Here is a 15,314-nt window from a genome sequence, read left to right as displayed (position 1 = left end):
TTCATCGTGTGTGTGTGTGTGTGTGTGTGTGTGTGTGTGTGTGTGTGTGTGTGTGTGTGTGTGTGTGTGTGTGTGTGTGTGTGTGTGTGTGTGTGTGTGTGTGTGTTAGGTATGGTGCCTGTCCTCGCTTAAGTTAAGATTGTACAAGAATTGCATTGGGATAACTCTGCTCTGTGTCTGCTTTTGTAAGTTGCTTGATTATTGTGACACCACACTTTTCTTCCTATTCCTGCTACAGACAACAATAAACAACATTCACTGCGCCACATATCTTTCCTCGCCTGCCTGTTAAATCCTTTGTAGAAATGTCCCCAGCTCATCTTTTTTTTTTATTTTCTTTCATTGATCCAGCATGGTCCATATCCTAACTTAGCCGGGACTTTATTCCCAATAATCCATTCCTTTTTGCCGGTACGTCCTTGGTAGTGTCGCTCGGCTGCATCTGATCCAGTAAAGTGATCTGGTTCGGACAAGGCGTACAGAATTACAGTCACCTGATTAATTAGGTCACTCAGTTAACCCACAGACGGACGACCCTAGGTCACGTGCTTGAGTTATTGGCGTTCACGGTCGGTTAGCGACCCACCACGTCACGGAATTATCCGTGTGCGACGGCCTGCAATTCCGGGGAGTCTGGTGGAAACCCAAGATAGCTTCCCCCACTGGTGGTCTTCTCACCTGACCTCTGGCCTGTAACAATATATATATATATATATATATATATATATATATATATATATATATATATATATATATATATATACATATGTATGTATACGTATAGATTTAGTTATATATATTGTACATCTGTGCAGTGTATGTCACGTGTTGTGTTGTGTTGTCACTGAACTATTCCCTCTAAGTTTTGTGAAATCTTACCAAACTTCTGGGCTGCACCTTGCTCTCCCGTGTGTATGCCCCAAGCCCTAAGGGTATTCTTTGGAAATTTTTGATGACCGTTAATCAAAATGGCCATAGCCTCGAACAAGCAATGATTGTTGCTCTGAATGCTGGAAAAAAATGTTTTTACAATAATATTCTTGTGTGAATATATTTTGAGGTTTGATTGGTTGCGGCATGAAATGATGCCTGGTTTACATCCATTTACAATGACAGATGAGGTCTTCTGAACTCTGTCATCTTGCTTCATGGCAAACCGTGTGTGTGTGTGTGTGTGTGCGTGCGTGCGTGCGTGCGTGCGTGCGTGCGTGCGTGCGTGCGTGCGTGCGCACGTGCGCTGACATGTAGGGTCAAGTCTTAAAATGGAGAACAAAATGGTTTGTAATTTATTGACCTATGCACGCAAAGTAAAAAGCAGGACTAAGCAATTGGTTCATGTCCATCCATCTACAAACGTCAGTTTATGATATAGGAGCCACTTGATTTCAATAGATTGTTACATTTTGAACATGAATCAGAAAACAAACCTGCTGTTTAACAGTACTTTGTCTCTGAATTCATCCCGATCTCACATGCGCAGATAGGAGTGAGATAAAAAATTTTACTTTGCCTTCCTGGCAGTCATTGAAAATCATTCCAAACAGAGAACTTACTGCTCTTAAGGAGGCCGTAAAGGACACACAACAGGCACGAATGACTAGTGTCATGTGTTCAATGAGGTGTTATGGACAGTGGATAAAATGGCAGTAAATTCCAGAATTTATGTAGTTATACGACTTTTACAATCTGTATTTTCTTTAAATTGAATTGTATAATTGAACCTACAGAACACAAATCACTTTATTTGCACTTTCAAGAACCACCAGTTTTGAAGTACTTGGACATGTTAAGTAAGGTGGTGTATATAAATAGTGATGTGTAATACTGCTTCAATGGCGTTAAACTTCTGGAATTTGTTTGTTTATTTTCAACGATCTTTAAAATCATTTTATTAAAATTGAAGAACGGTATGGACTTGAAAACATTCATGGGGTATTGTGTCCAATGAACTCTCTCGTTGTTTAAGCTGTGTACTTTACATGACTTGTGCTGTCTGTATGACATGGTCTCTCTTTATTAGGTACAATCCATGTGGAGTTTCCTGCTTCTGGCAACCACTTCACATGGAAGAAAGTCACGATCACGGTCCACAACATCATCGTTGGTCGCTTGTGGATTGACCAGGTAGTGCACATTGCTCGATGCATGGGTGCAACTGTTCCATATGTGTACGGAAATCTGGGTTTTTGTAACTACCCATGCAAAGGTTTCCGTATTTTCGTCATCAGATAAACATGTCGTGATTACATGAAATCGAGGTGCTATTCTGATATGCTGATTCGTTTCTTAACTCATTTCATCCTGATGAGCTGCAATGCTAACGCGTCATGACTATGATTATGTGAATTAATCCCATGGTAGATTTTTTTTTAATGGGGTATTTTTGTAGAAGTTAGCCGGGCACAAAAACCTGCAACCTCATTCCCGTGATCAGCTGTCTGCTGACTGCTCAGCAGGGGAACGTCTGTCTATGTCGGTAAATACAAAAATAGTGGCCATTGTTGGATATTCCCATCGCCGTTCCCTCCTAGTGCCGTCTTAACATTGCATGAAGACAATTCTGCTGCAAAACCTGATGTCTGTTGGGCTTGATGAAGTTTGTGACCACATTGATACGAGGCCAATAAATCTTAACAAGGAACTTTGATGCAGGAGGCCATTTGGCCCATCATGCCTGTGCTGCACCACCACCACATTAAATATATCCATCAGGCTCTCAACTGGGTTTCATGGGGTGGGGGGGTGGGGTAGGAGGAGGAGGAGGAGGAGGAGGAGGAGGAGGAGGGGTGTGGATGACAAAAGTGTGGCAGGCACAGGTACTAGAATGTTATCAATGCAAATAATAACAATTTCAAAACTCATTTGTTAAGTCACACGTGGCATTGTGTATGTTTAATGACCCCTGCTGGATGGGGTGGTTAGAATTGTTAATTCCGTTGGTCTCTTTTTAGAGAAGATCACCAATTTTAACCTCCCCTGGGGATTTGCCATTAAAGCTGTGCCATAATGGTTTCTCGTGTGCTAAATCTGCAATGGTCAGTCACCATATTAATAATGGTTTATTACGAGAAGGTCCAGGATGACAAAAATGCAGAATCCTGGGACAAAAGACAGATGGACGTGAAAATTGGTAAGTAAATAAAGTGCACTCGCAATTATCACGAGCGCACAAAATTAGTACGAGTTGCACGTACTCTGGACCCCCGAGCACTCTGGACTCTGGACTCTATACCCTGGGTGGGGGAATGCCCCTCTGGACCCCCAGCAAGGAATGGTTTTGCTTGTTCCTTTCCTTTTTGTTTTTTTTTTCAAAAGTTTTGCAGTTTCACCCATGTAGATGCATACGTACTGTGCCTGTTTTGCTGTTTGTTTTCCCTGATGCGACTTTTATTTAATGTTTTTCGATGCATAATCCTTCAATTCTACCAAAGAACTGGTAAGCAAATGCTGCTCTGAAGTGTCAGACACCCTATTTATGACACACGTGCTGCTGACTGGGCAAAATGGCTTTGTATTCACTATTTTCTGTGAAGATCCATTTTGCTCTCCCACAGTGCTTGTATGGGGAAGTTTCAGCCGAATAACACATTTTTTTCCCTCCCCAGTTCCAACCACTCATTAGCATAGTTAATGTAAGCAATGATGTTTTGACATCTGTACCTATGCTCGTTGAATTGTGGTCATTTCAGCTAATCATGGTTATTACATCGTGTCAATGACATAGGCGTGGTATCCTCAGCCAGAACCATCCTTTGCCTGTGAGTTCTGCAGCAAACTGCGTGCACGTCGTGTCGACATAATTGTGTGCTGCACCCTAAATAGAGTAACCGTTGGTTACTAATATCGAGCATCCAGGTTGGTGATGACGCATTTGGTACCAGTGAGTTTTAAATAATGAAGCCCTCTGATTTAACATTGGCTCGTTTGGATTTTTTATATTTTTTTATTTTGTCATGTTGCCTCACTTTGATCACATTTAATCATGATCCCACAATGGATAAGCAGTATTGAAATTGAATACGAGCCAAATGTATATGCTGCCAATTCTTAGGCACAGCATGTAACCACCCACCATGGTTACCGTAAATGAAGTCGAAACACTATTTGTGCGACAGGACACTGATTGATGAATGGGAAAAAATCTAAGCTGCTCAGTCTCTATCATCGTTCTATATTTTATTTTTGGAAAGTGATTTCTTGGGTTCAAGTCATATGCAATTAAGACAGTGAACTTAACTTTACTCTGATGTATTTTTCCCCGCTAACATTTACGCTTTATTCCACCTTTAAATTGCTCTTCCTGGAATCATCCACTTCCCATTTATTTATTTATTTATTTATTTTGTTCCATGACAGAGTGGCGATATCGAGATTGTGAACCATCAAACGAGAGAGAAGTGCCAGTTGAAATTCACACCATACAGCTATTTCTCCCGAGACATTCCTCGCAAGGTATTTTGTTTGCACCCTGCAAACGTTGCCAAAACAAATAAATATATAGATGTCTCAAACAAGGAGCTTGAACATCAGTTGCAGAAAGGATAAAGATGTGTCGGACCGAAATGAAATGTGCACGTAATCGTATCCCCATCCTACGAAGCTGTTTGGTAACGGTTTTCATTTATTTCTGTTGGAACTTGTACCATGAGAGGGATTTATTCGAGGTTCAAATGTATGACTACTTCATTCATAATCATCCACATATCATGCCAGGGTTATTTATTTTTGATTAATTTTTATGCAGAGCAAGTCCTATTTGTCCCACATTTGAAGGGCTGTCATTTCGGCAGAAAGCGAAAAGTAACAGGATATTGTGGCTTGTCAAAGGGGTGTTGAAGAGGAGGGGTGATGCTGGTGATTCGAAGAGTTAGGTTTGTCGTGCGTTGACAATTTGCTGCCCATGACTGGTAGCATCCCTTTAACTTCTGGTTTAACAAAAAAAACCTGACCTGTTCTTTCAACTGGCCATTGACATTAGACTCGACAATTACTATTCTTCGATTGTTCCTCAAACAATGTACATGTTTTTTATGCCGAATGAAAGCCAGCAGTTTCGTTTGAGGTTTGGTTTTTTTGGGGGGTTTTTTGTATACATTTTCGAGGCTCGTTTAAGAGCTAACGCACAAACCATGTAGCAAAGGGAGCAGGAGACAAGAGGGTTGGGAGAGGGAAGCACAAAACGGTGGGGAACAGACAGGAGATCTATGCAAGGGAGAGGGATCGGGTGGGGTAAACAAGATGGACACTACGGACTTTCAGGACCTTACTCGACATGGAACTTTCGGGAAGGAAAGCAGGGAATTTGAAGGAGGTGGGTGCGGGGTAGATTAACATGAGTAGAAAATATGGTTGTGGATGGAGGAAGATGATAGGTGGTGGTGAACAGCTGTTTTGAAGACTTGGAGGGAAGAGTGGGATTGAAGAGTGTGTGGGAGTTTGTTCCAGAGGTGGGGAAAAAGAGGAATAAAAGAGTGAAGGTGAGCAGTAATTCTTTTTAATAAGTAATGATTTTGGCAGTTTCACCAGAAGGGGGTTACTGGCAGACCTTGAGTACTCTTGGAAATATGGGGGGGGGGGGTGGGGGGTAGAATAGCACAGAGAGAGAGAAAAGGAGGCAAGGCTGGAGAGGAGACTGTAGAAGACAAAAAAATACCCACCGACCTGCCTGTGGTGAGAGAGCCAAACCCAAAGATTCAGCCTCATTGCAGGAGATACCAATGATCCTAAAAGCTTTGGTTTCCACAGCGTGAAGCTGAGCTAAATGTGAGGTGGGAGCACCAGCCCAGAGGGGAGAGCAGTACTCCATCAGGCTGTGGATGAAAGCTTTGTATGTGGTTAGGAGCTCAGGTGTACCAAGGAAGGACTTTGCACAACGGAGGATGCCCAGGCAGCGACTGGGTTTGGAGGCCAGCCAGAGGTCACGAAAAGGTGCTTTTTATTTTATTTTTCCAAAGTTTTGTTTTCCGTTGATACAAGTTCCAATTTAAAGCATGGAAAGGAATGTTTTCGTTTGGGTCTTTTGGTTGTCCATGTACTTTATATTTTTAAGATGTGTCATTTGTAGTTTGAACAGAAGGTCCAAGAATGAGCTGCTCTTTTCCCCACACTTGTACCAGGTCACTGGCAAGGTGATGGATGCAGAGGGAAATGCCCACTATATCCTCTCTGGCACGTGGGATGAGAAGATCGAGTGTTCCAAGGTGGTACAAAGTAGCAAGGGAGGCACTGAGGGTCGCCAAAAAACCGTCTACCAAACCCTGCCTGCGAAGCTACTGTGGAAACGAAGGCCTTTACCGTAAGAGGAATCCTTTTTCTCCCACTGAATTGGATTAAGTCCACATGACGGATGTGTGTCTCTTATGGGCAACTCGGTCTAGTGCATACAAAAAAAATCGAGTTGCTTGAGACAGATGTGCAAACTTCAATGGTGTCATTCCCCAATAATATTTGCATCAATTTGCATTTTAAAAGCTTCCTCCTTCCTTGAGTCTCCAACATTGAAGTTCTTCATGTTGTGCCGTCCATTATTAACCTCCGCCATCGAAGATCGGAGGTTACTGTTTTCACCCCTTTCTGTTTGCTTGTTTGTTTGTTTGTTTTTGAACAGTATTGCGGAAAAACTCCTCGACGGATTTCGATGAAACTTGGTGGGGGGATTAGGTATGGTCCAAGGACCATGCCATTAGATTTTGGACTCGGTCCAAAATCCAATATGACCGCTATGGCGGCCATTTTGAAAAAATATTTGAATTTTTTTTTTTTTTTGCATTTCTACATGTTTTAAGTGATTTCCAACCCCACCCCCCCCCCCCAAAAAAAAAAATGTTGGAGAAAAGAACTATAACTCTGTCAGCACTGTTGACGTCATATTTAATGAATAAGATATAAGGTTCACTTGAGTGACCCAGCAGTATTGGCGGCGGAGGTTTTGCACTCTACCAAGTGCTCCCCCTCTCGTTCTTTGAGCTGTGATTGTTTAATGAGTGCATATTGAACTAACCTTGCTTCCTCGGTTTCAGTCATGTCTGGTCTTGGGTGCAACCTGCAAGCTCGCAACTCGGTGCAACCATCCCCTTTCTATCAATTATGCAAGTCCACATAATCTCATTATAGAATTTCAAAATGCCACGCTTTGAGGGTTGCTTTTTTTGATCAAAATGATGCAGCCAGAAACGTTCAATTGTAATTTGTAATGATACTTGTAGATGAGGTGAACTTTGGTGCTGGAAGATTAGATTAATCAACCCTAATCACGTTGCCTGTCTTTTTGTTTGCTTCCCCTTCTCCACTTGATATCCGTAATGAGTGCCAGCACTGAGCGTGGACCATGGCATTTTGTGGTGCCGTCTACATTGAATGTTTCGAATGATTAAAGTTCTTGACTGGTTCAATAGCCATCTTGTTTCCACTTTGTTGAAAACAATTTGTTTGCTTAACTTAGCAGTAATTATTTCAGTCACGCTTGAAGTAGTACAACTGTAGAGTATGCTATTTATTTATGTTTTCTCCACGTTGTCGTCCACCTAGCTTTATAAGATACTCAAGAAAACCAAACGCATTGTATTTCAAAATCAAATAACTTCGTAATACAAGTATTGGACTCTGTTGAGAACAGTGTCGGTCTGTGTTGGCAGACACTTCAAACGATGGATTTTATCAAACTAAAAGTTGACAAAGGTATGGTTACCGCTGAAGTTTTGCTTCCCACAGCAGTTAACATGCCTTTTGTGAGCTGTGTATATTGAGACTTTTGTGTGAGTAAAAGTATTAAAAGTGAAGGGGCAGCGGTTCAATTACATATCTTTTGTATGCACCATGTGGCTTCCAGTCACATCCTTTGCCGAAGGCTGCATCAGTGCCACTCATGCAGTGCCCCCTGCAGGTTGTAGCAGGAATTTTTAAATACATTCAGGGTCAATATTCTTGTAAGAGTGCTTCAGTCATATACAGGAAGTATGAGTAAATGATTGATGACACTCAAGAAGGCGAAGGGCAGATTCAAAGTAAAGACTGATACGATAAAATGTCAATGTTCTTGGTATGTACTTCAGGAGTTTGTTTCATGCACATTTATAAATGCTGTTAATTTACAATAATAAATACACATGACTGTTATTACTGATAGTTTAATGAATTTTCCCTAAAGTATGAATGTCATTGGAATACCCCAAACTTTTGCACAGTACTGTATATTTATTTTCCAAAACAGAATTCGAGGCTTCATGGAGTGTTTATGATAGAGGGCAACAGGTTGAGAGTTCAACAAGATAAAGGGGAGCATGTGGTCAAAATGCAATTCTATGTGAGAAGGGGAAGTGAGCAGAGGGAAGAAAAGGAGTTTCGGGGGGGGGGGTGGGCACGAGAGTTGTTGCTGTTGTATAGCCCCAGACACGTCTCTCAAACAGGCCCATGGTAAGGGGACAGCCGATCGATCTCCTTGGAGCAACCCAGAGATCTACTACATCCAAGGTGGTGTACCCCCCACTTTGGTGAAGGCAGGGCCAAGAGGCAGAGACAATAGGGAGTGAGCATGTTCATGGGGCGAAGTGGCCGTGCAACTCGTACTAATCTGGGCAGCAGCGAAGAGTGGGGATGATTTGGCCCCCGACTTGCATTTTGTGGTTACAACCACCACGAAGAGGCATTCATGGTTAGATGCTCCATGAGAGTATATATCATCGGTGAGAGATTGCCTTCCATTATTTACTTGGTCAATAATAACTGCGACCATTTTGCGAGTTGGAAACCTAATATCAGATTCTTCTTTGTTCTCCCAATTTGATGTCTTTGTCCTGTATTTGAATATTATATACAACACTTCCAAGATCCTTGGATCAGTACCTCAGTAAAAGCCCTTTTATGCATTTCCTTATTTTCAGAGCAATTAAACAAACAAAAAAACTACGTAAGTTTCATGTTTGTTGTAATCGCAAGAATTTTTTCGCCAACTGCCAATTTTGTACATTGGTACGTCACTTGCATTCAGTGTTTTCCTTCCATTTCAACCATTAAATGGAATTTGTGACTTGTCATTTTAGGGCAAACGCATCCAGTATGTACTATTTTACGGATCTGGCTTTGACCTTGAACGAGGAGGAACCTGGTGTTGCACCAACAGACAGCCGCTGCCGGCCAGACCAGCGGCTCATGGAAAATGGAAAATGGGATGAAGCGAACGCTGCAAAGGAACGCCTCGAGGAAAAGCAACGAGCGGCCCGCCGCCGCCGTGAGGCCGAAGCTGCCCAAGAAGGTACTAGTTCAAACAATCTACGTGACTATCTGTTATTTTATGAACTTTTTTTTTTCTATTTGTCTTGTTAAATCTTCTTTGAGACTTTTAAAAGTTGTTTATTTTATCGTATTTGCTTCCTATATGACGACGTCTTCAGGAGTGAAAAATGTATTTTAGGTTTGCATTTCGTGCGTGTGGGTGTGCGCGTGCGCGTGCGCGTGTGCACAAAATGTTTAACTTTATGTTGGGGTTAAGAAACTCGTGATTGCAAGTCCAGAATTGACACATGTCCAGGAACAATTTGGAAATATAACTATGTATGTATATAGATATATATACAGCTCTGGAAAAAATTAAGAGACCATTGCAAAATTATCAGTTTTTCTGGTTTTACTATTTATAGGTATGTGTTTGAGTAATATGAACATTTTTGTTTTATTCTATAAACTACTGACAACATTTCTCCCAAATTCCGAATAAAAATATTGTCATTTAGAGCATTTATTTGCAGAAAATGACAACTGGTCAAAATAACACAAAGATTCAGTGTTTTCAGACCTCAAATAATACAAACAAAACAAGTTCATATTCATTTTTAAACACAATACTAATGTTTTAACTTAGGAAGAGTTCAGAAATCAATCTTTTGTGGAATAACCCTGATTTTCAATCACAGCTTTCATGCGTCTTGGCATGCTCTCCACCAGTCTTTCACATTGCTGTTGAGTGATTTTATGCCACTCCTGACACAAAAATTCAAGCAGCTCAGCTTTGTTTGATGGCTTGTGACCATCCATCTTCCTCTTGATCGGATTCCAGAGGTTTTCAATGGGGTTCAGGTCTGGAGATTGGGCTGGCCATGACAGGGTCTTGATCTGATGGTCCTCCATCCACACCTTGATTGACCTGGCTGTGTGGCATGGAGCATTGTCCTGCTGGAAAAACCAATCCTCAGAGTCGGGGAACATTGGCAGAGCAGAAGGAAGCAAGTGTTCTTCCAGGACAACCTTGTACGTGGCATGATTCATGAGTCCTTCACAAAGACAAATCTGCCCGATTCCAGCCTTGCTGAAGCACCCCCAGATCATCACCAATCCTCCACCAAATTTCACAGTGGGTGCGAGACACTGTAGCTTGTCGGCCTCTCCAGGTCTCCGTCTAACAATTAGACGACCAGGTGTTGGGCAAAGCTGAAAATTGGACTCGTCAGAGAAGATGACCTTACTCCAGTCCTCTACGGTCCAATCCTTATGGTCTTTTGCAAACCTCAGCCTGGCTCTTCTTTGCTTCTCATTGATGAAGGGCTATTTTTTTGCACGACTTCAGCCCTGCCCCTAGGAGCCTGTTTCGAACCGTCCTCGCCGTGCACTTCACCCCAGCTACCGTTTGCCATTCTTTTTGTAGGTCACTTGATGTCATCCCGGTCAGTGGAAAGTCGTTTTCGCCCTCTGCCAGTCTGTAGCTTTGTTGTCCCCAATGTCTGCTGCTTGATCTTGTTCTTATGAACCGCCGTCTTTGAAATTTTAAGGATGGAAGCAACGTGACGCTCACTATATCCCTCTGCCAGTAAAGCCAGAATTGAACCCTTCTTTTCCTCACTCAAAACTTTTCTTTTCAACTCTTTTGTCATGGTCAATAGTTATTTTTTGATTCCAATTACTTTTGAGGTACTACTAGCACTCTTTTTGCCATCCAGCTGGTCCTATTGCAAGAGGATAGTGATGACCACAGCAGTGGTTTTTATACTTTTCCTTGTTAAATAAGATTCGGTTCAGGTGATCACCTAATCAGTACCTCACTAAGTAGAATGAGGTGTGCCTGTGTTGGAATTCAACAGACACTGGAATGGAATGGCTGCCATACATGTGGAGATGCTGATTTAAAATTTGTTTGGAGTGGTCTCTTATTTTTTTTCCAGACCTGTATATATGTGCCACCTCCCTTAGCATTGATGAGCAGATCTTGCAGCCTTTCCGACAAGATTGTGGTTGTTAACATATCCAAATGGAATCCCCTCATGAGTATTCCTTCTCTCTGATACAAAACCTGCATATCGTTTATATTGGCACACAATCTCATTCCCGTCATTTAGAATAACTACGGTGCAGTATGAATGGCTGGACAGTCGCATAAATACTTTTGGACACACTTGTGCTATCTCAAAGTACAGCATGATCCATAAATAACAGGCGCATCAATATGTCGTTATATCCTAGTGCCGAAGCATTCTGGACCGTAAACTATATGCCGACATCCTTGCCTGCTTTTTTTTTTTTAAACCCACCTCCTTTTTAGGTCATCTCTACCGAGATGACCTCATAAAGCCAGACCAAATGTCCCTCCGTCAACAATTTTTCTTTCCGATCTTGATGAAACTTAGTATGTGGGTAGAGGTCGATGAGTGTTGCACAACAATATAACTTTTGTCCGGGTTGAAGGTCAGGGTCGAGGTCACGTAAGTTATAAAAATCGCCATTTTCAAAACCTATCTAGTCTGCCATTATTCTACAAGATATTCGGCAACTGTTTATTGATTATGATAGTAAAAAATATTATCTTGTATCTAACCGGACAGATTTTTTAATTTCCTTCCCGTTAGATCGTCACGTGATCTAGAAGATGGCCAAAAACGCCGATGCGATTCGCAAAGGAGGAAGGAAGGAGAAATGAAATATAAATAATATGGAATAGGCAAAGCCTAGAAGCGAACGTAGAATTCTTCTTGCATTCGCTTCTGACTTTACATAAAACTTGTTCACAACTGTATACTTGCCAACTATACCGTGGTACGTGTATGCGCCGCACAGCTGATGATTTTGACGCAATTTCCGGTTACTTCGGCCTGGATTCGGGATCAGCGAACAAATAATGTAAATCACTATTAAAAAAATATTTTTTGATGATACGGGAGATATCTTTATTAAAATTAACTTTGGGGGGAAAATATTTGAATAAATAAATAAATAAACGATCGCTTCTGGTCAAGAATAAAATTAATTAAAAGTTCCGGAGAGAGTTTCAAAATCACTCCCGGTAATGTTAAATACTAAATAAACACTTCCTGTCATGAAAAAAATCACCTTCGGAAGTATAAAATTAACTTTGGGAAAAAAATAATTGAATAAATAAATAAACACTTCCGGTCATGATCTCCCGGCATACATCATTCCTCATGACAAAAACCGGAAACAAAAAAAAACCAGCAACAAAACAAAAAACGGAAGCAAAAATGGTCATAGCCAATGACACGGATTCACAATTGCCAAGGTATTGTGTTGTTTTTGTTGTTTCCTATTCTCTCATGTGCATGTGTTAAGTAATATTCACAAGATAGAAATAAAACCCAATCGTGTTTATACACCGCACAGCGTTTAACAACAACCGGAAGCAAAAAGTCATAGCTAACGACACGGATTCCAAATAGCCAAGGCTATTGTGTTGTTGTTGTTGTTGTTGTTATTTCCTATTCTCTCACGTGCACGCGTTAAGTATTAAGCTCACTTCGTTCGCTATAAAACGCATTTTTAGCCTTTTATATTTATACATTTTCCGCCGAAGGTGCAAAAGTTTCAAAACCCAAAATGTTAACGTCGGCATTTATTTTCAAAATATAATTTCGTGCGCGCGCGCCAAAATGTCGAGTCAACCAAATTGCGCAGTTCGAGCTTCACAGTGGAACTGCGCAGTCATCCGGTCATAACTGAACATTGAGAACTTGTGGTATTATAGAGATGACCGTCACCCCCACACGGGGGTAATTTTTTAAAAATTGTTATTTGTTATTTTGTCAAACATCCTGAAAAATATATCGCACCTGTGTCTGGTGCGAGGACAGCGATTGTGAGTTCTCGGTGACGAAAATGGTTCAATCATCTCTACCAAGTGCCCATTCATTGTGGTGGACACAGTGATGAACCGGTAACGATAAGTCACCAGTTTAACTTTACCTTTTATGTGTGAAAGGTTTGCCTCGAAGCATTGGAGCAATCCATCATCACAGCTGGTTGGGCTTGGACAGACTGAATTAAGTCATCATAACGGCTTCAAATTGAGCTCAATGTGCAGTACTTGGGTTGGGGGAAGGAAGGAGCGGAATTCAGTTTGAGACTAACAAAAGCATATCAAAAACGTGCAGGCCATCACGAATATCTGCATTAGCACAGGAGCAGGTCGTGGACTTCCACATTTCTCGTGAAATGTCAATTTAGTTTCCATAATGTGTGTAAGTTGAGGGCAGGATGCAGGAATCTCTAACCCAGGGAGGGAAGCCATTGTCCTCAGCACTGCATACAAGTACCTTTATTTTAAGTCTACCACACGGAACACTTTTTGTTTTGGAATATATATTTTTTTATTTGTGTCTGTTTTGTTTAATTATAGGTACCAGTTGTATTCTTTGTGTTTGCAGTTATGCCCAACTAAAATGGGTTGTGCATTATATTCTGACCTTTCTTTTCCTGCCTCCTCACCTCCCTTTCTCTACTTTCTGCTCTGGTCTACACAAGGTCGAAGATGCGAGTCACACATACCGTTGTGGTTTGAGCGCTCCGAGAATGCCGCAACAAAGGAGATTTCTTCTGTGTACAATGGTGGTTACTGGGAGGAGAAAGAGAAAGGAGACTGGTCTTTATGTCCAAGCATTTTCTGACATTACCCATATGCTGGCGAATGTATCCTGGGTGGTTTTGAAAGGATATCGAATCGTGTATGCACCAACAAGAGGACTCATTTCTCAGTTTTGTTTTCATTGTCACTTCTCTACTCTTGCCTGCCGAACTGCAATGCAACCAATGGAATTTGGGTTTGGGTTCCCCCCCCCAGCCACCCCCGCTCATTCGTTCAGATTGTTAATTTTTGGACCACATCTGAATAGAGGAGGAGCAGTGTGGTGTTGCTGTTGGCCGGTTGAACTGTGACACATACCAGAGGACATAGCAGCCTGTGCGAAGATAGCTGTGGCGCACTGTGATTAGCTCGTCAATGGTACTGTGTATTGTGGCAGAACCAGTTTGCCACAACATGGTGTAAATGCACGCTTGCTCAAATAATCATGGTGTGACTTTGTGGAGGCATACTCCTTGAGTGAGCCATATTCACGTTTATGACATGCCAGTCGTCATGTATTCAGTGAAGGGTTGGGATGGAAATGGTGAAGGGTTGGGATGGAAATGGTGAAGGGTTGGGATGGAAATGGTGAAGGGTTGGGATGGAAATTCTTGTCTTGATTAGATATTTATCATCGACTGCATTTTACCCACCTGTGATTATAGCTTATATAAACTATTGGGCTCGTAATCTTGCTTTTCTACTTCCTTGTTCTTTCTCTAACACCATTATCATGTTTATGTTGTAAATGTCTTTCTGGTAGGTAGAATACCCTGCCTGTCTTCCCACCTTCTTCTCAAATGCCTGCCCTTTTATCAACTCCTCTCATCTACCCACTTTGTATCTCTCCATCCGTCCATATCTCTATCCGTCCAAATTTTTGAAGCTGGTGATGGTAATCTGTGCCATACAGGTGTGGTGTATAATATTTCCTGGACTACATCTATCTCTATAACCCTGCCTCCTTTGCTCTAACATTAATATCGCATAGAATACCTGTTTCTTAAATTTATGAATCATCCAAATGCCAGGATTCCCACCCCTCCAAATGCCACCAGGTACATGAAGCCAACCACAATCTGTAACATAGTTATTAATTGGGCTTCCTTCAGCAGACAAGGAGTTCCTGTCTACCTATACACACTATTGGTGCATATCACTGTGTCTCAGCGAATGCTGAGGGTACAATGTGCGCTGGATCGCAAATGTACAATAAAAATAGTAAGCCTTTCAATTTTCTCCCCAAGCCCTCACATTCCCCTTCCTACCCCCCGCCCCTTGGTTTTTCTGATGTGCATTCTTCCTTGCTTGTTCTGCAATATGAAGAAGCCTTTTCCTGTCCATCTTTCACTCTTAGCTTGTCTGGGTTTGTGCCGCTTAAATCGACGAGATTGGCCTGAAGGCCGACGCCTACTTTGAACTCTACACACTACTGTATGCAAAACTTTAACATATAATTGTCCATCAATCAGTTAAA

General features: G+C 41.6%; 1 protein-coding gene across 4 annotated transcripts in view; it reads left to right on the top strand.

Moving 5' to 3' along the window:
- Positions 1-15,071, top strand: part of OSBP (oxysterol binding protein) — a 131,866-nt gene extending 116,795 nt beyond the window's left edge. For all 4 annotated transcript variants that reach the window (XM_085859547.1, XM_085859546.1, XM_085859545.1 and 1 more), the window contains 5 exons: positions 2,021-2,124; positions 4,357-4,452; positions 6,117-6,295; positions 9,039-9,250; positions 13,738-15,071. In XM_085859547.1, the coding sequence (XP_085715673.1) occupies positions 2,021-2,124; positions 4,357-4,452; positions 6,117-6,295; positions 9,039-9,250; positions 13,738-13,880 (734 nt within the window). In that variant the 3' untranslated portion in view covers positions 13,881-15,071. The remainder of the gene's footprint in view (positions 1-2,020; positions 2,125-4,356; positions 4,453-6,116; positions 6,296-9,038; positions 9,251-13,737) is intronic.
- The last annotated feature ends 243 nt before the right edge of the window (positions 15,072-15,314 follow it).

This window comes from Eptatretus burgeri, chromosome 16, assembly GCF_056783735.1.
Source record: "Eptatretus burgeri isolate ZD-2024b chromosome 16, Ebu_testis_v1, whole genome shotgun sequence".
In the NCBI taxonomy this organism is placed as follows: Eukaryota; Metazoa; Chordata; class Myxini; order Myxiniformes; family Myxinidae; genus Eptatretus; species Eptatretus burgeri.
This window is presented reverse-complemented; position numbering and strand designations above follow the sequence as displayed.